Genomic DNA, 23,602 nt, shown 5'->3' with positions numbered 1-23,602 from the left:
TAGTCCAGTCTGTCTTTTCTGAGTGCCCAGACTGTTGCTTAAATGTGGATCCTGTGAGTAGGTGGTAGGAGAGGAGGCTGAGCTGTCAGCACAGTCAGTGAGTGATAATTATTTACTTGGCTGTTTACCCCAGGAGGCTGTGAGTCTCTGGAGGACAAGAATGCGTCTTATGCATTGTTGCAGCATTACTACCTAGCACTGTGCCTGGCACGCAATAAACACCCTATTTTTGGAAAGCTGTGGATCCTGAGCCACAGTGGATATTATTGCAGAAAACAATTTTTCTATTTTTGTGCTTTGTAACATAATTCAGCATCTCGAATATTTATGACTTTGTTTTGCTTTTCCAGAATGAATATAATGATTACCAATTTTTGAGCACTAATTATGCATCAGTCATAATTGCCAAACACTTACATCTCATTTAACCTACAACTCTGTGACTTGAGTATTCAAATCATTTGGCAGATGATGATAAAACGAGTTCAGAGAGGTTAGCTAACTCACCCAAGTTTGCCCAGCTAGTGAGCATCAGAGCTAGAATTCAGAGCCAGCTCAGTCTGACCACAAAGCCAATGGCCTTGAGCATTCAAACATGTCTACATGTCACCTACTCTGGAAAACCACAAGGAAAGCTCAGCCTCTGGTCATACCACATGACTCAATTCAGAGTGAGATGGCTGAAGGCTGGCTCAAATCAGTCTCATCCATTTGTAGCATTTTGAACCTCCACTGTTTTGATGACCCTAGATACTTGAGAAGGAAACAACAATAACAAAACAGGTTTCTTGTTTACAGGAGTTGTTTTCTAAGCTGTGACTAATCCTAAAGTGTACCTATAATTTGTAATGTTGTTCTAAGTGCCCAAAACTTCTAGTGTATGGGGAAGCTGATGTGCTGACACTGACCTTGATGTTATATTGAGAAAGATGTAATGTATTTTTTTAAACATCTATTTATTTATTTTTGGCTGCATTGGGTCTTCGTTGCTGTGTGCGGGCTTTCTCTAGTCGCGGTGAGCAGGGGCTGCTTTTCGTTGCGGTGCACAGACTTCTCATCGTGGTTGCTTCTCTTGTTGTGGAGCACGGGCTCTAGGCGCGCAGGCTTCAATAGTTGTGGCACCTGGGTTTAATTGCTCTGGGGCATGTGGGATCTTCCCGGACCAGGGATTGAACCCATGTCCCCTGCACTGGCAGGTGAATTCTTAACCACTGCGTCACCAGGGAAGTCCCTAACGTATACCTTCTTTATTCTTCCATTCAATAAATATTTGAGTCTCTACCATCTGCCTGGCACTGTTTGGGAGCACTGGAGATATAGCAGTGAACCAAAACAAAAATTCCTGTCCATTTGGAACTTATATTCTAGTGGGAAGACACAAACAAAAATAAAAGTGAAACTTAAAGTTAGATGGTGAGAAGTCTTATGGAGAAGGATGGGAAGGGGAATATAGAATGCTGGGAGGTATGCTCAATTTTAAATTCTTACACTGCATGTTGCAACTGTGACAAGTCATTAGCCTCTGGCCCCTTTCTCTTCTGAGCATGCCTCATAATGCCCTGGATTTGTGTCACATCCTGTAGGTCCTGCTTTCTGCATACCCAATGTGAAACCCCAGGAACCACTTGTCTTGAGGTTCTCATCTAGTTTCTTGCTGGCCAGAGTTAATTTATATCTAACCTAGACTCAAATATAAAGCCTGGCCGAGGGTATTCAAATAATCTTGAGAGTTTGCAGAGAATCAGAAGGTGCAGGGGAAAAGAAATCAAAACACGACCTCTTCAGGTAAGATTAGGTAGAATTATCTTTACCTTTTCACTTCTGGCCTAATCACTCGGGGAGTGCAAAAACAGCTCAAGGGCGTGGCAGGGCCTAGAGATAGCTGGAAGGAGGTTCTGGGTAGGTTATAATAGTTAATGTAGAGGCAGAAGAAAGAAAGTGGAATAATTTGTCGAGTGAATGAGGCAATGATGATGCCAAGAGGTGGTAGCGGTCGGGGGGAGGGAGATAGAGGCTTTAGCCTCTCGTAAGCTCCACTAGTTATTTAGCCCCAAGACAACTGCCCCTACCCCAACGAATCCAAAATAACAATATTCTTCAATTGTGACAACTGACATTTTCTCAATCACACGTGAAGCGTGAATAAAAGCATTTTTGGAGAACCCTGTTTTGTACTCATCTACCATACAGTTTAAGTAAGAGTGTGATTGCCAAAGCAGCTCCAAAACAAGCTCCTCTAAGCCGGAGATTTACAAAATATGGCCACGGCTTAGACTGGACAAAGCCAGTGGAAGGACTTTGCCTGGAAGTTCTCACGTTAGCTATTGGTGTGGCTATGGTGCGCCATCAGGCTTGGACAGGGACGGGAATATGGGGCGAAGTTGCTGATGGTGATAATGAAGTCACGACCTCCTCTCCTTGTGAAGGCAAAACCATTTAAAAAAACACTGATGCAAAAAAAAATAAAAAAAAACAAAAACAAAAACAAAAAAAACACTGATGCTCACGTCACCCAGGGTTGAGGCCTCGCTTCGGTCCTTAGGGCAGAGTGCCGTCGACCTATGGCCCCGGCCAGCATTAAAACACCGAAACCGCCTCAAACACTGCAGTCAAGGATCTGTGGCCGGTTCCACCAACGCCTCCGCTAGGGGCCTGGCCTCAAGGCTAAGTGAGGGCAGGGCGGGGATGACTGGGCGGCCCACCGCTCCCTGCACAGCCTGCTGGGAGTTGTAGTTCAGTCGTCGAAGAGCCACGACAATCCCCATCCCTCTCTTCCGCTTCCTCCCCGCCCGGATGAGTGCGCAGAATGGGAACCGTTGGAGGGTACCCAGAGAGCGTGGGACTACAATTCCCAACGGACGGTTGCCCCCAGGGCGCAGCCCCAGGTAGCCGGCTGCGGGTGTCGGACTCCGGCGCACGCGCACACGCCTCGGGCGGTGGCAGAATTCGGCAGCGTGCGCTTTCCCGCTCCAGCCGGCTCGGCGCTCGCTGCACTTCTGGCTGCCGGTCGATCCACGCCAGCCCGCTACGCGCCGTCTCGTGGTTTCGCGCGCCTCTCCTTCTCCCTAGTTGTTTGTAGAGCCAGGCCACGCCCGTTTCCCGCCGCCAGGGCCTGGTTCGTTCCCGCCCCAGCCCGACCCTCTCTGAGCTCCTGCTCCTTCTGCTGGAGGCGGAGGCTCCATGTTGTCCCCTCAGCGAGTGGTAGCGGCAGCATCGGGAGGAGCAGGTGAGGCGCGCTATTTCCCCCGAGCCCGCTCCGTGGCCACCCCCGCCGCCCTCCCTGCTATAGTTTCGAGGAGACCGGACGCCCGCGCCTCCGCCCTTTCTCGTCCCGGGGTTGGAACCGCGCGCCTCTCGCTGGGGTCCCTTGGCTGACGAATTAGGGTCCGGGGGCTGCTCGCGAGGCCGGGCCAGTCGGACGCGGGCGACGCCTTTCTCCGCTACCGGCCGGGAGCGGCCGCCTTCGGGGGTCGGGCCCTGGGCCCGGAGGAGGCCGTTAGTACAGTACTAACGGCTGTTAGTACCCCGAGGGTCGGTGGTCCTGGGGCGGCGTTTAGAGGCTGAGCTGGGCGCTCCGGGCTGCTGCCCTCTCCCTGCCTAGGCACTTCGCTCGCTCCCTCGCGGGCCGGGAAACCTCGGGCCGAGTGGCTCTGGCCGTATTAACGGGCCCAGGGAGTGAGGAAGGTAGATGCTTTATTGTTCAGCCTTTTAAAAAGCTCTGGAGGGCTGCGAAGCGTCTTTGAGTTGGAGGCTTTATTTTTATCCTAAAGACCTTGAGTTACAGGAGGTATTAGGGAAGTCGATTTTCAACCCGCACTTATCTCCCTAAGGAGATAAAAGAATGTGGCCTAAATTGATTTTTAGGAAGTTCTTTTAGTACGTTTGGTACAATACGTTGTTCTTTTGAAGACACAGAGCATAGGGAAAGTATTCAAGAGAAAACAAATAGTCACCATAAATTCATGGATTTTAATTTCATCTGTCATTCTACCTGGCTTTATTCTTGTTTGCTGTGTGTGCTGTTGAAATGGCCAGAAGTTTTCACTTGCGAAATCTAAAGGCAAAAAAAAAAAGAAAAGAACATTGTTTGAAGACACTATTAATAAATCTTAGTCCTCAAATTTGAATACGAAGTTGGATGGAATGTTTTGGGAAGGAGAGAAAAGAACTAACGGACCAAAAACGTGGTTTCACATTTTGGCTGGCTTTTGGAGAAGCAAAACCTACGTAGTTTTAAACCGCGACAAGTATTCAGCATTGCAGTGTACTGAATTTCAAATTACTGTTTTTTTTCAATCCCCACAGAAACCAGCTCATAGTATAGAAATCTCTGTTGCTGCTTTAACACCTGTAAAGAAAACGCTTGATTGAAAAAGACCTCTACCTAATGAAGCATTACACTAGTAGAGCAGGTTGTTTTATTAGCTGTTGTTAACTTGTCTTATTGGAGTAATCATAAAATTAAGAAAAGAAGTAAAAAGTAAGGATAAATGTGATGATGTGTACTAGCATAATTGCCTTAGTTTTCACTAAATAGGACTTGTTTAGATTAGGCTTTTTTAGAATTGGTTTTCTATGGCGTAGCCCATGCATTTTTCATTTTTATGATTCCTGAGTCACATAATAAAAGGTATACTCACACTATTTAAAATGAAATAATAGAGAATTGTAAGAAGCAAGAAATATAAAGTCATCTCTACTTCCCCAGTTCCCCAGTGGTAGTCATTACTCACAGTTTGGTCACATATTCTAGGATTTCTTTCAAGTTCCTTCGGGAACCCTGGGTTGTGTGAGCTTGTTTGAGGTTCAAAATTTACCTGCAGTGACTCGGCATGCCTGTTGAACTTTCTATGGCCTTGTGTCTTATACTGAGAAATTGTTTAACACAACTACAGTTTAAAGTTAGTCTGAATTTTAAAACATTTTCCTGACTTATCTTTGAGATTCTAGGAGCATATTCTCTAAAAAATATCAAGGGGGAAAAGTGAGTGGAAAGCTTATAGTTAAACGAAAAAAGTCTTTTAATTGCTGTAGAGCTGTGATTCTCAGCCCCGCTGCTGCACATTAGAATAACTTGGGGTTTTTAAAACCTGCCAATGCTTGGGGCCCACTCGCAGATTCTGATTTAATATATTGAGGGGCTAGGCAACAGTTTAAAAAAAAAAAACAACCCCAAACCCAAGTAATTTAATTTCTGTACTAATATATACAAATTTCTCTGTAGGTGGTTGCTTAATTTGAATTGATTTATTACTTTATAGGAAGTATAATTTGTAATATCAGTATTTTTGTATTGAGTTGATACTCTTCCATGCACATATCTAAAGAATGCCTTTTATTGGTATGTGTTTAGATTGTTAGAATATGTTTTGATTGTTAGAATGTGTTACGTATATTTCACAGATAAAGTATCAATATATTACAAATCAGAAAATAGGTTTTAGTGGTATAGTAGGTGAATAAGCAAAGAAGTAGATTAACTCTTTTTGTCTTGAGATGATAAGGACTCCAAATCAAAGATTGCCAGTTAAAGCTTATTCAACTGGAATACAGGTAATTAAAACCTTCAGGTAACCAGATTGATTTTGGGGGTGGTCTCATTTTTAGGGTAAAGTCAAATAAGATGAATATTGAATTCATTCTGTTAAAAAGATTTTTATCTTTTTAATAGAATAGCCTGGCATCTATTCTGTTAAATGCTGTATTAAATTAGATGCCTGTAGTATAGCCTGGCATCATTTTTAGATTCAGCCCAATCTCTGCATTTCTGAATCTTTAATACTGTTTAGTCATAGTTGATCTTCATAAATCCATTAAGCACTACAGAATTCTTAATTGACAAAGAAAATGTAGTTTTGTTCAGCATTCTGTGCTAAGGTACAAATTTCCCCTATTCTGTTAAGTTGCATTTAAATAGAATTTTCACTGAAAGAACCTTAAAAATATACGTGTACCTACCGGCATGCTTACTGCCTTGAGACCTAACAGTGTATAAAAGCACTCCCTCACCATCACCAAAAAAGAGCCACGCAGCAGTTGTAGAGGTGGCTGAGGGCTTTAGTGTACTTAGCCTTACATATGATGATGTGTTTTCTTTGGCCTTTTCTGTGAATTAGGAACGTTAAAGACTGCCAGTAAGAACAAGGCATGAAAATGGTATGCTTCTGTTTTTGGGTGTGTTGCTTTTGCCCTTTAGAAAATGTGGTATTTCAGGAGAGTGGAAAACTCAGGTCATAACTTTACCCTGAGTCATGCATGCTACTCAGTGGAATGTTTCTATAACTGTAGTTAGGATTTGCTTTTCAGAACTCTCTGGACAGTAAGGATGAGTACTGAGGCTGGCTCTACCCCAGTGGTTCTTAACCCAGGGCGAGTTTGCCTGGTTGGGACACGTAGCAATGTCTGGAGACATTGCTGGGTCTCACAATCAGGAGGAAGCACTCCTGGTATCCAGTGGGTAGAGGCCAGAGATGCTGCTGAATATCTTGCAGTGAATGGGGTAGCTCCCCACAACAAAGAGCTACCCAGCCCAAAATACCAGTGGTGCTGAGGTTGAGAAACCCTGGGGTAAACTGTTGACTTGATCTACTAAATTCTGTCTGAATTATCTGAAATAGCAATTGTAATTGCTTCCAAATAACTAGTTTCATTGAATCTATCACTGTTCAGATGGTCTTCTCAAGTATTTGAGGGACATTTAAACTTTTTTCCCCATAATGTTTTTTCTGATAGAACTTATTTCCTAAAATTTACGTTTTCCATAGGAGCAGAGAGGCCGATTATAATTCACTAGCCTCATCTACTTGTGTTTAGCCTGAGCAGCTACTTTTTTTTTTTTTTTCTTTCAGTCCTTTGAAAATTCAGAAATAATTCTAGGAAGAATCAGTGCTGTAATTTGCTCAGATCTCTACAAATTTGTCCCTATAATAATTAATTTCACTTGTTAGCCTTTCAGCCATTCTATTTGGGTTGTCTGTTTTTGTTTTAGTGCAGAGCTTCTCCATTGAATCCAATCATACAGCGATTGTTTGAATAGGCATACTTAAATTAACTATTGGTTAGTCTGGATTAAGGTGTGTTGTGTCCAAAGTAAAGGATACCTCAGTACTTTAAAAGTAATTAGAAAAAATGTTGTAGCTTCCACATCAACTATTGGAGTCCTTTTTAATTATCCAAATATTTTCAACATTTCTACATACTTCGAAATGACGGCTGATGCGGTATTACTATGAGCTATTTACAGCACTGATCAGAATTGGCAGTATGATATAGTTCTACCACTCACTTTTTTTTTAAACTTAGGTTTTAAGTTCACTAAACTTAGGTTTTCCCTAAACTTAGGTTTTCCCTAAACTTAGGTTTTCCCTAAGTTCACTTAAATGTATACAGATGGTCGGGGAACTAGGATCCTAGAAACTGCGTGGTGTGGCCAAAAAAAAAAAAAATAGAGATGATAGATGTGACTGTGGTCAGGCCATATCTTTGTATGTGTATAAGATGTCACACCTGTTACTCATATAAATGAACATAATAGAGCATTACCTCTTCATATCGAACATTAACTGTTCATGTAAGTGAGCATTACTGTTGTTATCATCTCAGAATGCATATCTGGACCTTGGGAAATGATTGCTTCGCTAAAGGGAGAAGGCATATAAGGTTGCCACTTAAAGGTTTTTCTAGTACTATCCCTGGAGGTTAGATCTCCAGAGTATAAGATTACTGAGAAGTGGGAGTAATTTCACTGCAAATGGAGTATCTCTCCCCCTTAAAAAACTCCTAAAACAAACCCCCAAGTCTTTGGTGGGGTCCTTGCTGAGCAAGTTGCTTTAATGTTTTTATCATCGTAAATTTTGATCTGTTCTTTAGCCAGGACTATACAATTTTAAATTAAGCCAGGGCATGAATACGTTACCCAGCAAGTTTGGCCAATTTAGATATTCAGGAAATTTTCAATTGTTCAACAGAGATTGAATTTTAGAGCTATAAAATGGCTTTACCTAACTGCCTGATTTTGTAGACGAAACTGAGACACAGAGAAGTAAAGTGATTTACTCATGCTGTTACGGTTAGTACGAAACTGGGCCCAGAAATCTGGTCTTTCCTGATTGTTAGGGAAGGCCTTTCTCCTGTAGATAACTCCTTCACTGTTATAATAGTCTTTGCCAAACCAGGAGCTTAAGTCATAAAAGGAAGAAATGGTAGGGTCTGGTGGTATGTTTCATTTAGGAAGATGGAGCCAGGGAAGATGTGAAGGCTGAAAGGTGGAGATTTGAGAGAAGTGGAGCATCTGAGAGGATTCACTTTGATGATACTAAATGTAGACTTATAAAATGTTAGAACTGAAAGGGTTGCTAGAGGTTAAATCTTGACTCATTTTACTGTTGAGACTGAAGACTAGACATGCCCAGAATCACACAGGTTGTTAGTGGTAGAACTGGAACAGGAACTTGTCTCCTGACTCTTGTACCCATATATTTCTACATAATACACCTCCAAGAGTGAGCTGATGGTGGAATATCCAGGTGAATCTGCCCCTTAAGCAGTTGCACGTTTGGACCTAAGTGCAGGTTAGAAATTAATGAAGTTGCATCGCCAAAATAGAGGATGTAGTGAAATTATAAGAATAAAGAGCTTATTCAGGGAGAGGTTGAGAACTGCAGAAGGCTAAAGCAGGGCGTTGGTGGGTATCACAGGAGGCTGAAAAGGAGAACCGGTGAAAGGGGGTGATAAAGAGGCTGGAAGAGAACTAGGAGTGGGCACTGTTGTGGAGTCCAAAGGTTTTAAGATGTTTTAGAAGTGGTTGGCCAGTGTGTTACATCACAGGTGTAGAGTTGAATGAGAATCAAGAAATGCCTATTGGATTTGGCAGGAGAGGTCATTGATGAACTAGAGAATGGTTTCAACAGACTGAGAGGAAAGTCAGATTGCAAGGTGATAAGAAGGGAATGGGTAGATAAGTGGATGAAGACACACTTTCAGGGAGGTTGACAAAGAAAGACTGGGAGGAGGAAGGGAAGAAACTGACTTTTATTGAGGTTCTTTACATGTACTATAGGGTTTAGTGTTTACAGTACTAGGAAGCTATTATTCTATGGTAGATCCTGGGGCTGAATGTGGTAGTTTCCCTACTCCCCAGGGGCTCCCAGGAGCTCATTACAATATTATGTTGTAATGAGTGGAATAATAGTAAAGGTTTTAGTGGAAATAGGAAAGTGGGTTCTTTTTATGGAGTCCCTAATATGTGTCAGACACTGTGCTTTGAAATGGGTATTAGTTTTATAAATAAATGGAGCTACAAATGGTTAGAAATTTATCCACAGTCACATTGTGACTAAATAGTGGAGTTTTTCGTTTATTCCCCAACTGTTTATTGGATGTCTACTCTCTGTGGGCACTCTTCTGGTTCTTGGGGGATATAGCATTGAACAAAAGAGACAAAAATTTCTGCCCTCATGGAAGTTACATTCTAGAGGTGAGAAAGTAAGGATTTAAGCCCTGCCGTCTCTCTTGATTACTTTTAGTGTACTGTGCAAAGTGATGGACTCTGAGAGGATGGGGTGGGTGATCAGGACAGAGGGAGGGTGAAGGTGATTGTTGAAGGATGAGCAAGTGTTTGCTGGAGTCAAGTGGAAGAAACATTTCAGGCCATGAGAACAAATGGTTGAATAGGCTGTATATTTGAAAATTTGGAATCAAGACAGGACAGGACGTGAATCCTAACTTTCTCCTAGGAGGAAGACCAATGAGTATAAATTTACCTGGGAGGATGAGGAGAAAAAAGAATTAGAGGAACGAAGTCAGTAGGGCGAATGGTGAAAGGGTTTGACTTACAGGATGGAGACTTTTTAGCTTTCAGCCATCAATCCATAAAATGTTTTTGTAGTTTTTTAAATAAACCTGTTTTATTTATTTTATTTTATTTATTTAATTTTGGCCACGTTGGGTCTTTGTTGCTGCACGCGGGCTTTCTCTAGTTCCTGCGAGCGGGGGCTACTCTTGGTTGCGGTGCGTGTGCTTCTCATTGTGTTGGCTTCTCGTTGCAGAGCACGGGCTCTAGGCGCATGGGGTTCAGTAGTTTTGGCTTGCAGGCTCTAGAGCATGGGCTCAGTAGTTGTGGCACACGGACTTAGTTGCTCCGTGGCATGTCGGATCTTCCTGGACCAGGGCTTGAACCCGTGTCCCCTGCATTGGCAGGCAGATTCTTAAGCACTGTGCCACCAGGGAGGTCCTTGATAGTTTTTTTTTATGTAGTAGCTGATATGTTTATGTACTGTAATGAAGGCATTCATCCCTGAAGGATGAGTTAACATCCTTAAAGCAACACTCGGGGGTGTTGACTTGCATGACCAGCCTAACAGACAGGAAGGGTTGGAAGGCGGCATGGCTAAAGGAGATGGCCCTGAGGTTTTGATGACGGGATCTATGAGATTGGGGGGCAGGTTGTCTGAGATGCGAGGATAAATCAGCAAAGGAAATTTACATGGTATCTAGAAAAGGGTGAGTGGAAATAAGATTTTTACTTGGATGATCAATAATATAGTTCTCTTGTCTTAGGAAGTGAGACATAAAGATAGTGTGGTGAAAAGTGAGCAGCTCTGTTTGTTTAAATTAAATTATTAATGATGTGTACAGTTTAAAATGATTTTTCCCTTAAGTGGATCCAAACCAAAGGAACAAGATCTTTTAAAATCCAGTGTGCCCGGTATACTGTCGGAGAGAAATGCAGGATCACCCCAGCTCCCTCAAGTAAATATAGCCTGGTTCTCTTCTTTTTCACTTTGCTATAGGCAGAAAGAGGAAGAGATGAGGGAAGGCTTTATCACTTTTTTTTTAAACTGTCCTTCTTAGTGGTCTTCATCTTCTCTTGAAGTGCAGTTCGTTGTCTACAACTGCATACATTTTTGTCATGTGATTATTCTATCTTGTTTGTAGCCCAGGTAACTTTATCTTCCATACCTGTTGCCCTGACAGTATCACCTGCATCCTTAGGGTGGTAGCTTTCAACTAGATTACAGTACATAGCATCCATCCTTTTTACAGTTGTTTATTGTGTGCCTGCTTTGTGTCAGTACATTCACACTGCTCAGTAAACTTTAATAGTGAAATAGATAAAATTGAAAGAGCCAGTACCATGAACTCAATTGTGAAGTCCTGGGGGACTATTGTATTGGTTACTAGGTTTGGTTGTATCTCGTAGAGCCTCCAAGTAAGTGATTTAAACGAGGTAGACATTTTTCTTTCATATGAAAGTGAGCCAGCATGGCAGTTCTGCTACACCAAGTCCTCAGCCCTACCTCTCTTGTTGCTCCAGTATTCCTAGGGTGTTGCCCTCACATGCCTGGTCCAGGGTGACTTGCTCCCACTTTTGCATATAGCCAGCAGGAAGGGGGAAGATGCATGATATGGAAGTTGCTATATCATTTCCAGTCAGAACTTAGTCACACAGTGATACCCTACATACAAGGTTGGGTTGGAAATGTGTTTCTTCTGAGCATTTATATGCCCAGCTAAAAATATATTACCATAGCAGGAGGAGAAAATGAATATTGAGGGAGCAACCAGCCATCTCAGGGACTTTGTTTGGTATTGCTTTAAGTACTGCACAGTACTTAACCTTGTGGCTTATCCATAAGGTGTGGATAAATTGTTCTCATTTCTTCTTTATATAAAAGACTGAAGGTCTTCAGGTCCTGGATTCACCTGCTGTTATGGCAATAAGAACTCTAAGAGATTATTTACAGAAATGTTTCCTTTTTATAATAGGAAATAATGGGAAAGAAATGTATTAGTATATATGTATTATAATGCTAGAATGACACTGAATCAATGTTTATAAATTGTTTTCCAACAGTTTGCAAAAAATTAAAAAGTGACAAGAACCCTTTTGTTGCTGCCTGATACAGTAAGTATAAAAAGCGAGCAGCAGGACTCCCCTGGTGGCGCAGTGGTTAAGAATCCGCCTGCCAATGCAGGGGACACAGGTTCGATCCCTGGTCCGGAGAGCACCCACGTGCCGCGGAGCAACTAAGCCCATGCGTCACAACTGCTGAGCCCATGTGCCATAACTACTGAAGCCCGCACACTGTAGGGCCTGCGTGCCGCAGCTACTGAGCCTGTGTGCTGCAACTACCGAAGCCCGTGTGCCTAGAGCCTGTGCTCTGCAACAAGAGAAGCCACCGCAATGAGAAGCCCATGCAGTGCAATGAAGAGTAGCCCCTGCTCGCCACAACTGGAGAAAGCCTATGGTCAGGAACGAAGACCCAATGCAGCCAAAAAATAAAAATAAATAAAAAGTGAGCAGCAATTCCCATACTTAAAGATTAGAGTCTGGCCATCAAGCTGTTTTGTCGACTTTGCCTGTTGTGATCATTCAGCCTTTACTGCTTCCCAGATGAAAGTGTTTCTGGGACCATGTGTATGATTTTGGCCAAATCTGCCTACCTGTTCTATGCTCAATATTTGTCCTTCAATTTACTTTATATTGATTAGTTTTTAAAACTTAGCCTCCTAAGCAATAATCCATTAAAACATGGTTTTGTTTCCTAATGTTTAATAGTCATTAAAATACATAATTATTAAAATAAAACAAGTGTCCTTTTAACTACCTAAAAACATCTCCTTTAGTACATACACTTAGGGAAGGGAAATAGTGCTTTGCCTCATTTCATAGGCCCCACTGCTGTTTCTTTGTTTGTTTGTTTTTTTGCGGTATGCAGGCCTCTCACTGTCGTGGCCTCTCCCGTTGTGGAGCACAGGCTCCGGACGCACAGGCTCAGTGGCCATGGCTCATGGGCCCAGCCGCTCCGCAGCATGTGGGATCTTCTCAGACCGGGGCACGAACCTGTGTCCCCTGCATCGGCAGGTGGACTCTCAACCACTGCGCCGCCAGGGAAGCCCTCCACTGCTGTTTTTTTGTAAACCTTCCGTAAATCCACGTAGCTAAGTGGCTCTGAATTTCAAAGAATTAATATCTTTGTGCTTTCAACTCTAGGAGAGAAACTACTGGTTAGTGCTTAATTTTGAACTGAAGAATTAATTGTCCCTAAAACCTTGACTAGGTTATTAAGAGTGATCTGCAAAACGTAGCCACCTAAAGATCTTTTCAAGCTTTTCTCCAGAACCTGTTGGGGAAGATGCTTAACTTTTGTAAGCCTTAGTTTATTTTTAAAATGGAGCAGTATTATTTACCTCGTAGGGTTGTTCTGAGGATTAAGTAAAATGATGTATTTAAAAGGCTTAGGATGTTCCCCGGTGGTCCAGTGGTTAAGACTGCACTTCCCCTGCAGGGGCCGCGGGTTAGGGTTAGGGTTAGGGTTAGGGTTTCGGTTAGGGTTTCGGTTAGGGTTTCCCTGGTCAGGGAGCTGAGATCCCACAAGCCACATGTTGCGGCCAAAAAAAAAAAAAAAAAAAAAAAAATTACGACTTAGCGGTGGCAGTCACCCTTTCTACTATTGGTGGACGTTTGGGTTATTTCTAGTTTTGGACCATTTTGAGTAAAGCTGATGTGAACATTGTATATATGTCTTTTGGTGGATAGACACATGTATTTCTCTTAGGTGTATACCTAGGAGTGGAATTGCTTTATCATAGTTATGTTTAGTTTTAGTGGATACTGCCTAACGGTTTTTTCTATTCCTATCAGAATGTATGAGAATTACAGTTGTACCACAGTCTCTCCCACAGTTGATATTGTCAGTCTTTGAAATTTTAGCCACTCTGATGGGTGGGCAGTGGTATCTCATTATGGTTTTATTTTTATTATTTTTATTTTTTTTTTTGCGGTACGCGGGCCTCTCACTGTTGTGGCCTTTCCCGTTGCGGAGCACAGGCTCCGGATGCGCAGGCTCAGCGGCCATGGCCCACGGGCCCAGCCGCTCCGCGACACGTGGGATCCTCCCGGACCGGGGCACGAACCCACGTCTGCCACATCGGCAGGCGGACTCCCAACCACTGCGCCACCAGGGAAGCCCTATGGTTTTATTTTTAAAGTTATTTATTTATTTATTTATTTATTTATGGCTGCATTGGGTCTTCGTTGCTGCACGCGGGCTTTCTCTAGTTGTGGCGAGTAGGGCCTACTCTTTGTTGCTGTGTGCGGGTTTCTCATTGCGGTGGCTTCTGTTGTCGCGGGCTCTAGGCGCATGGGCTTCAGTAGTTGTGGCGTGTGAGCTCAGTAGTTGTGGCTCGTGGGCTCTAGAGCGCAGTCTCAGTCGTTGTGGCACACGGGCTTAGTTGCTCCGCGGCATGTGGGATCTTCCCGGACCAGGGCTCAAGCCCATGTCCCCTGCATTGGCAGGCGGATTCTTAACCACTGTGCCACCAGGGAAGTCCTGGATATCCTTTTTTAATGATATGCTCGTTCATAATCTTTTACCCATTGCTATTTTTAAAGGGGGAATGGTTGTCTTTTTCTTCCGTTTTTCTAGAATGATTCTGGATATGAGTCCTTTGGATTTAGGTGTTAGTAATATTTCCTCCTAGCCTGTGACTTGCATTTTTACTCCCTTAAGGATGTCTTTTAATGAACAAAAATTCTTAATTTTAATGAAGTCTAATCTGTCGTTTGTTTTCTTTTATGGTTGGTGCTTTGTGCCGTGTTTAAGAAGTTTTTACTCTTCCCATGTTAAAAAAATAACATTTCAAAAATATTTGAAACTAATATTTTTTTTTCTCTACAACAACGTAGGTGATGCTATGGAGAGTGGAAAGCCTTGTCCAGTGCAGGTTGTTTTGGTTCAGAAAGACCAACATGCCTTTGAGCTAGAAGAGAAAGCCTTGGCCAGCATCCTCTTACAGGAACACATCCGAGACCTTGATGTGGTGGTGGTGTCAGTGGCTGGTGCCTTCCGAAAGGGCAAGTCCTTCTTTCTGGACTTTATGCTACGATACTTATATTTCCAGGTAAAGTAGAATTATTTCATTTCAAATTAGAAAGTGAGACTGTTATGTCCAAAAGAGCAAACTAAGCTCATGAATTATCCTTGATGTGTAAAGTTACTCGAAATTTTAGACTTGATGGAAATTTCTTATTTCTCCTATAGAAGGAAGGTGGCCGTTCAAATTGGTTGGGTGACCGAGAAGAACCGTTAACAGGGTTTTCATGGAGAGGGGGCTCTGACCCAGAAACCACTGGGATCCAGATCTGGAGTGAGGTTTTCACTGTGGAGAAGCCAGATGGGAAGAAGGTAAGGAAGAAAAAGACTTATAAACTAACAAACACAACAGAATGAGAACTTTAATGTGTAGCCTGATAATCCAATTAAAAATGATTTTTATCATAATGATATAAGTGCATGTTTAAAACTAATTCATGAATAAAAGGTCAAAGAGTAACATAAGGCTTCTAACGAAAAATAGCTGTCAGGTGCCCTAGTCCTCTGTCTGCTCATTTTCACTGCCCAAAGGCTAATGCTCTCAGCTGTTCAGATGTTACTTCTGTTCTTTACCCTCTTACTCGTGTAAGCATTCACTCCCCCCGCCCCTCCAGCTGTCAGCAGGGCATCTTACCCACCTCATCGAGCCTAGTAAGCTTCAGTTATAGAGCTTCTCCCCAGGTTTTTTTGTAAGGGTCAGCAGGGGCAAGTCATGTGTCTCCTAAAGTGGAAGAGGGGATTTGGGGTTATGACTGTTTCTTCCACAGACTTTAACCCATTCCTTCTGTTTTTAGCCTCACCCTAAAGCATACCTTCACAGCTGTTTGTGCCTCTCATTTTTGAGTCTTTCCAGGGCTTCAGGTTTCATATCCCCCCTTCAGGTTGTTCAGCTTCTGCCGTTTCCTTGATGTTAAGTAATTAAATATTTTGGGAGCTGGACAGTTGATGCACGACTTTTTTTTTTAATGTTTATTTATTTATTTGGCTGCGCTGGGGCTTAGTTGCGGCACGCAGGATCTTCGTTGCTGCGTGCGGGATCTTTAGTTGCAGCATGCAGTTACCTGACCAGGGATCGAACCTGGGCTCCCTACGTTGGGAGCTAGGAGTCCTAACCACTGGACCACCAGGGAAGTCCCTGATGCATGAACTCTTGATCACTGTTTCCACAGTTTCTATTTCTTTTCCTTATTCTTCTAATGTTTTGTTTCTTTCTCTCTTTGTTTTTTTTTTTTTTTAGTAACGTTTCAGGAGAAAGGTATATTGGAAAACCCTCTTTTTTTTTTTTCAGCATAAATACAGAAATGCATAGCAAAATGGGGAGATTATCACACATTTTTTTTTAAGGGTAGAGAATGTAGGAGAATAAGGAGTTTTTGGAATATAACATTAGAAACTTTTGCATGGAAGGATCTTTAGATGTTATTTTTTTTTTTTTTTTTTTGTGGTACGCGGGCCTCTCACTGCTGTGGCCTCTCCCGTTGCGGAGCACAGGCTCCGGATGCGCAGGCCCAGCGGCCATGGCTCACGGGCCCAGCCGCTCCGCGGCACGCGGGATCCTCCCGGACCGGGCCACGAACCCGTGTGCCCTGCATCGGCAGGCGGACTCTCAACCACTGCGCCACCAGGGAAGCCCTTTAGATGTTATTTTTATCCAGCCTTTAATTTTTTAACAGCTTTACTGAAATTTAATTGATGTTCCATTTCTCCCCTCTCAGCTTTTGTCACTATTTTACTTTAATAACATTGTTTTTATTGTTGTTTAAATGGTCAGTTATCTTTTAAGGATATTTAAATAATAAGAAAAAAGCCATATATTTACCCATGCAGTTACCATTAACTGCTCTTCACTTTTTGTGTCCAGATTTTTATCTATTTTTTGTATTCATTTTCCTTCAGCCTGAAGGACTTCTTTAATATTTCCTGGGCTTCCCTGGTGGCACAGTGGTTGAGAGTCCGCCTGCCGATGCAGAGGACACGGGTTCGTGCCCCGGTCTGGGAAGATCCCACATGCTGCAGAGTGGCTGGGCCCGTGAGCCATGGCCGCTGAGCCTGCATGTCCGGAGCCTGTGCTCCGCAACGGGAGAGGCCCACGTACTGGAAAAAAAAAAAAAAAAAAAATTTCCTGGAGTGCTGCTCTTTTGGTGCAGAATTCTTTTAGCTTTTTTCAGTGTTTGAAAAGTATTTTGCCTTTGTTTTGAAAATATTTACGTTGGGTATAGAATTCTAGGCTGGCAGTTTTGTCTTTCAGTGCCTCAAAGATGTCACTCCCCTGCCTTTTTTTTTTTTTTTTTTAAAGATTTAATTTAGGGCTTCCCTGGTGGCACAGTGGTTAAGAATCCACCTGCCAATGCAGGGGACACGGGTTCGAGCCCTGGTCTAGGAAGATCCCACGTGCCGTGGAGCAACGAAGCCTGTGCACCACAACTGTTGAGCCTGTGCTCTAGAGCCAGCGAGTCACAACTGCTGAGCCCGTGTGCCACAACTACTAAAGCCTGTGCGCCTAGAGCCCGTGCTCCGCAACAAGAGAAAGCCCACACACAGCAGCGAAGACCCAATGCAGTCAAAAAAAAAAAGATTTAATTTTATTTATTTTTTTGGCTGCGTTGGGTCTTTGTTGCTGCGTGCGGGTTTTCTCTAGTTGCGGCGAGAGGGGGCTACTCTTCGTTGCGGTGCATGGGCTTCTCATTACGGTGGCTTCTCTTGTCGTGGAGCACAGGCTCTAGGCACACAGGCTTCAGTAGTTGTGGCACATGGGCTCAGTTGTGGCTTGCTGGCTTAGTTGCTCTGCAGCATGTGGGATCTTCCCGGACCAGGGATCGAACCTGTGTCCCCTGCATTGGCAGGCTGATTTTTATCCACTGTGCCAGCAGGGAAGTCCCTTCCTTGCCTTTTTGCTGACATTACTTCTGCTGAGAAGTAGGTGTTATCCTTTGTTCTTGTGTGTCTTTTTGTCTGGTTGCTTTTATGGGGTTTTTGTAGTCTGACTGGAGGGAACAGGTGCTGTTCTTGGTCCTCTGTGAACCTTAGGTAGTGTTCCCTCTAACCCCCCCCCTTTTTTTTTTTTTTTTGCTGTACACGGGCCTCTCACTGTTGTGGCTTTTCCCGTTGCGGGGCAAAGGCTCCGGACGCGCAGGCTCAGCAGCCATGGCTCACGGGCCCAGCCGCTTCGCGGCATGTGGGATCTTCCCAGACCGGGGCATGAACCCGTGTCTCCTGCATCGGCAGGTGGACTCTCAACCACTGCGCCACCAGGGAAGCCCCCTCTAACCCTTTTGAATGGCTCTTTCTCCAGCCTCAGGTAATTTCCTTATTCACAGGGGTTGGTCAGGACTCAGCTGAACACTTGATGGGTACCCTCTGTAGATCCCTGGTGTTCTTTGTCTCAGTAGCTCTCTGCTCAGGTGCTCTGCCTAAGAACTCCCGTTTCCTTGCTCTTCCTGACTCTCAGCTGTATTTCCTGACTCAGAGAATCTGGTGGCTCTGCCTGGGTTCTCCCTCCCTGTGCCTTGGCCAGTTAGCTGGGTCAACTGTAAGGCTCACCTCATCTGTTTCCTTTCTTTCAAGGATCATTATCCTTTGTTACCCAGTGTCCAATGTCTTGAAACTGTTGTTTCATATATTTTGTCTGTTATGTTTGGTTTTAGGTGGGAGGATAAATCCAGTCTGTTATTCCATTTTGACTGGAAATGGAAGTCCGATCTTCATTTTAGAGATGCTGTAAAATGACCCAGTGAGTTAAGGGCCTGCTGTGGGTAACATAGCGACTCTTAGAGACAGCACCACAACAAGGCCCTATGACCTTCATTTCTGTTCTTATTATTTGTATCATGTTCTGTTTCTACATTTCTGGTAATGTGTGGTAGGTGGTTTTTTTTTTACTTTTTATTGCAGTATAGTTGCTTTACAATGTTGTGTTAGTTTCTGCTGTATAGTAAAGTGAATCAGTTATACATACATACGTCCACTCTTTTTTAGATTTCCTTTGCATTTACGTCACCACAGATAGGGTTTCCTGTGCTAAACAGTAGGTTCTTATTAGTTAACCTGTTTTATACGTAGTAGTGTATATGTGTCAATCCCAGTCTCCCAATTCGTCCCACCCCCGGTAGATGCTTTCTTAATTTTTCTTTTTGGCCTCTCCCATTGCGGAGCACAGGCTCAGACGCGCAGGCTCAGTGGCCATGGCTCACGGGCCCAGCCACTCCGCGGCATGTGGGATCCTCCCGTACTGGGGCACGAACCCACGTCCCCTGCATTGGTAGGCAGACTCTCAACCACTGCGCTACCAGGGAAGCCCAGATGCTTTCTTAATTTATTTTTAGGAATAAATAATTATTGTTGACTATGTGATCCCTTTGTACAGAACTGGTGGGCCTCATTTTAATTTTGGGGGAATGTGGTGTATTAATTCTCCTTAAGAGTTTAGGGAATCTCTACAGTGTTAGTAGTCAGCAGGCTTTGCTTTTAGTTATCTGACATTTATAGTGCCCTCATTTTTTTATCTTGTTGAATTGACTCCTCTATAGAGCTCCATGTTTATTGACAGCATTTTGGTTTCCTGCCCTTTAAAAAAATTTAATAGACTTTATTTTTTAGAGTAATTTTAGGTTTATAGGAATATTGATCAGGAAGTGCAGAGTTTCCCCTTCCGGTTTCTCCCTATTATGTACATCTTTTGTCAGTGTGATACATTTGTTATAATTAATGGACCAGTATTGATACGTTGTCATTAACTAAAGCCCATGGTTTACGTTAAGGGTCACTCTTTGTGTTGCACGTTCTGTGGGTTTTGATAAATGTATAATGATATGTAGCTATGATTACTGTATCAACAGAGGAAGTGCACTGCCCTAAAAATCCTCTGTGCTCCACCCGTTTGTTCTCCTCCCCTCCCTGAAATCCTGGCAACCACTGATTGTTTTACTGTCCCCATAGTTTCGCCTTTTCCAGAATGTAATATAGTTGGAATCATATAGTATATAACCTTTTCTGATTGGTTTCTTTCACTTAGCAATGTACATATTTTTATGGTTCCTCACATCTGTTTGTATTGATAGCTCATTTCTTCTTATTTCTGAATAATATTCCACTCTATGTATGACCACAGTTTATCCACTCACCTACTGAATGCCATCTTTTTTGCTTCCAAGTTGTGGTAATTATGAGTAGAGCTGCTGTAAATATTCATGGGCAGGTTACTGTGTGGACATAAGTTTCAACTCATTTGGGTAAATACCAAGAAGTGCAACTGTTGGATTGTATAGTAAGATTATGCTTAGTTTTGTAAGAAACTGCCAAGCTGTCTTCCAAACTAGTTGTGCCATTTTGCATGCTCGCCAGCAGTGAGTGAGAGGTCCTGATGTTTCATATTCTTGTTAGCATTTGGTATTGTCAATTTTCTGGTGTGTAGGGATACCTTGTTGTGTTTCTAATGTGTTTTAAAAAAAATTACATTCAGACATCTAGCAGGATCAGGAGTGCTTTAAAAAAAAAATCAATATTCCTACACCAGAAACTAACACAACATTGTTAATTAACTACAATTAAAAAAATTAATATTGGATAAATGCTGTACTGATAAGCAGTTCTTTAGAAGTTAGCCAAATAAAAGTTTAGCAAGATTGTCTTATTTTATACTTGGTGAGGTTTTAGCTTAGAGCTTGTCTAATTAGAAAGCCACCTACAAGTGGAATTACTGGGTCTGAGAATGCCCATTTCCTCTTTTTCTAGCTATTGCCAAACTGTTCTTGAAGGTAGTTATGGTATTTTACTGTTCCACTACATGATATGAGAATACTATTTCCCCGAAATATGCAGCACTTTAAGTATACTTATGACTCCCACTCCTCAAAGAGCTTCTCTTTAGTATGTCTTCTTTTTCCCTCTGTTTGGCCTCGTTTTTCTCATTAGCAGATGCCATGGTTTTCTCTTTTTCATTGAGGTATAATTCACATACCATAAAATTCAACCTTTAAAATACATAATTCAGCAGTTTTTAGTTCACTCACAAGACTGTGCAGGTATCACCATCTAATTCTAGAACATTTTCATCAGCCCCAAAAGAAACTCAGTCACTCCCCATTTCCCTCTTCTCTCAGCCCATGGCCACTATCAATCTACTTTCCTCTTCCATGTTGGCTGTTTCATATAGATGGAGTCACGTAACATATGGGTCATTTGTGTAGCCTCTCGCACCCAGCCCAGTGCCCTCAAGGCCCATCCACGATGTAACACTAGTAATGACTAATGATGTTGAGAATCTTTTCACATAACCGTTTGTGTATTTTCTTGGGAAAAACGTCTGTTCAAATCAAATCCATTTTTTAATTGGGTTGTCTTTTTGTTGTTGAATTCTTTATGCATTCTGGATACTAGACCTTCATCGGATATGTGATTTACAATTATTTGAAGTCCAGTTTCTATATATTTTTTTGGTCTGTTGTGCTTTAGGTGTCATATATTAGAAACCATTGCCTAATCGGAGGCCATGAAGATTTACACCTATGCTTTCTTCTATGAGTTTTGTGGGTTTTGCTCTAATATTTCGGTCTTGATCTGTTTTAGTTAATTTTTGTATATGATGTGAGGTAGGGATCCAAAACCATTCTTTCACATGTGGAAATCCACTTGTTCCAGCCATGATTAGTCTTTTTTTTTTAAACCTTCAGTTTTGTTTTTGTTTTTAATTTATTTGTTTATTATTTATTTATTTTTTGCCGTATTGGGTCTTTGTTGCTGTGTGTGGGCTTTCTCTAGTTGCCGTGAGTGGGGGCTACTCTTCATTGCAGTGTGCGGGCTTCTCTTGTTGAGGAGCATGGGCTCTAGGCACACAGGTTTCAGTAGTTGTGGCTCACGGGCTCTAGAGCACAGGCTCAGTAGTTGTGGCCCACAGGCTTAGTTGCTCTGCGACATGTGGGATCTTCCCGGACCAGAGCTCGAACCCATGTCCCCTGCATTGGTAGGCGGATTCTTAACCACTGTTCCACCAAGGAAGTCCCCATGATTAGTCTTGATTGGTCGTTTAGTTTGACAGTATCCTCTTCACAAAACAGCTAAGGTATGGGTAGATGAAGTCTTTTATCTTTAGGTTTCAGTGTATTCAGGCTAGAAACTTCATTTCATTTGAATTGACCTTTTTTTCTGAATAGTGCTTTCTTTTGGTTGAATTTATATCATATGTATTCAATCACAGTAGTGTGTTGGGTATGTGAAAATCCATAAATATATAATGTTATTAATGGGTCCTGATATATAAACTATATAAAATGATTTATTATCATTTCTAAGAATAAAAATACTTTTCTAAGTAATAAAAATGCCATTTCTAAGAATAAAAATTTTGATTTGTATTTGTTATCATAAATCTTACTTTAAAATGTTTTTGACTATGGCATTTCTCTTCTTGTATTCAATAGAGCTTCATAGCAAGCTTCCCGTCTGGCCTTTGCAATAATTTCGGTATTGGTAAAGAACTAGGCACTTGCTGATGAATTTACTTATTTTTCTGAACATATTAAACCCTGTCCTCTTTTGGAACCAGTTATGCACGAGTTTGAAAAGTTTTATTTTTATTTATTTATTTATTTATTTGCGGTAAACGGGCCTCTCTCTCTGTTGTGGCCTCTCCCGTTGCGGAGCACAGGCTCCGGACGCGCAGGCTCAGCGGCCATGGCTCACGGGCCCAGCCGCTCCGCGGCACGTGGGATCTTCCCAGACCGGGGCACGAACCCGTGTCCTCTGCGGACTCTCAACCACTGCGCCACCAGGGAAGCCCAAGTTTTATTTTTAAATTATATGACTGAAAATTATAGCAAGTTGTGTAAGGATTATAAGGTACTATATCTTATTTAACATTTTGCATACATCTAACTTTTAAGGTGGGAACGTTCATTAAGGCTTCATGAAACCTAATTACATAGAGTGAATGATAGCCTAGTTTCTCCTGCTTTCATTTGGCATCTGTGGTGTGGTCTCTGTTTCATAAAGATTGAAATAAATGTTCATTTTATTTTATCAAACAACGAGAAAACTCTAGAAATTTGAGAGAAGAATGCAATGCAGGCTTGCAGGTAAATGCCAAAAATATCCCACGCCATATGTTTTATTTATTTTTTGATTATGCCTAAGTTTAAACTAAGTCAATTAATTAATTGACTTAGCCAATCCAAATGACTGGCTTTGAAAGTGAGCTAATAGACTTCAACATTTGGCTGTTTTGATTGTTAGGGTGATTTTCCCCTCTTTTCACATGGCTTTGTATACCTCTATTTTGTATCATATCACCGAATGAGAGCAGATAATCTTCTCCGGCAAAGTTCTCTGTTCAAAAATACAAGGCAGCTGAATACTTACATTTATTGAAAAAAATTCACGTGTTAAGTGGACCTGTGCAGTTCAAACCCCTGTTGTTCAAGGGTTAGCTGTAATTGTACTTTTCGGATAGAACTTACGAGCAGGTGCTTAAGCCTTATTTAAATATTACCTGTCCTTGCATGTCTTCCCTTCTCACTTTTCCATATTTTGTTTGTGTTTCCTTTTTTCCATAGGTTGCAGTTGTTCTGATGGATACCCAGGGGGCATTTGACAGCCAGTCCACTGTGAGAGATTGTGCTACCATCTTTGCTCTAAGTACCATGACTAGTTCTGTTCAGGTAAGACCATTTGACTAGGAAAAAAGTTTGTAGAAGAAATAAGATGAAGAGAATACATCTAGTTTCAGTTATGTT

General features: G+C 42.3%; 1 protein-coding gene across 1 annotated transcript in view; it reads left to right on the top strand.

Moving 5' to 3' along the window:
- The first annotated feature begins 2,925 nt into the window (after positions 1 to 2,925).
- ATL3 (atlastin GTPase 3) overlaps positions 2,926 to 23,602 on the top strand; it is a 45,575-nt gene continuing 24,898 nt past the window's right edge. Inside the window, exons 1-4 of the mRNA XM_065883325.1 lie at positions 2,926 to 3,226; positions 14,690 to 14,904; positions 15,045 to 15,188; positions 23,423 to 23,527. Of these exons, the coding sequence (XP_065739397.1) occupies positions 3,181 to 3,226; positions 14,690 to 14,904; positions 15,045 to 15,188; positions 23,423 to 23,527 (510 nt within the window). The 5' untranslated portion in view covers positions 2,926 to 3,180. The remainder of the gene's footprint in view (positions 3,227 to 14,689; positions 14,905 to 15,044; positions 15,189 to 23,422; positions 23,528 to 23,602) is intronic.

The sequence above is a fragment of the Phocoena phocoena genome, chromosome 8 (genome assembly GCF_963924675.1).
Source record: "Phocoena phocoena chromosome 8, mPhoPho1.1, whole genome shotgun sequence".
Taxonomy (NCBI): Eukaryota; Metazoa; Chordata; class Mammalia; order Artiodactyla; family Phocoenidae; genus Phocoena; species Phocoena phocoena.
The sequence above is the reverse complement of the archived record's forward strand: the minus strand, read 5'-3'. Positions and strand labels throughout refer to the sequence as shown.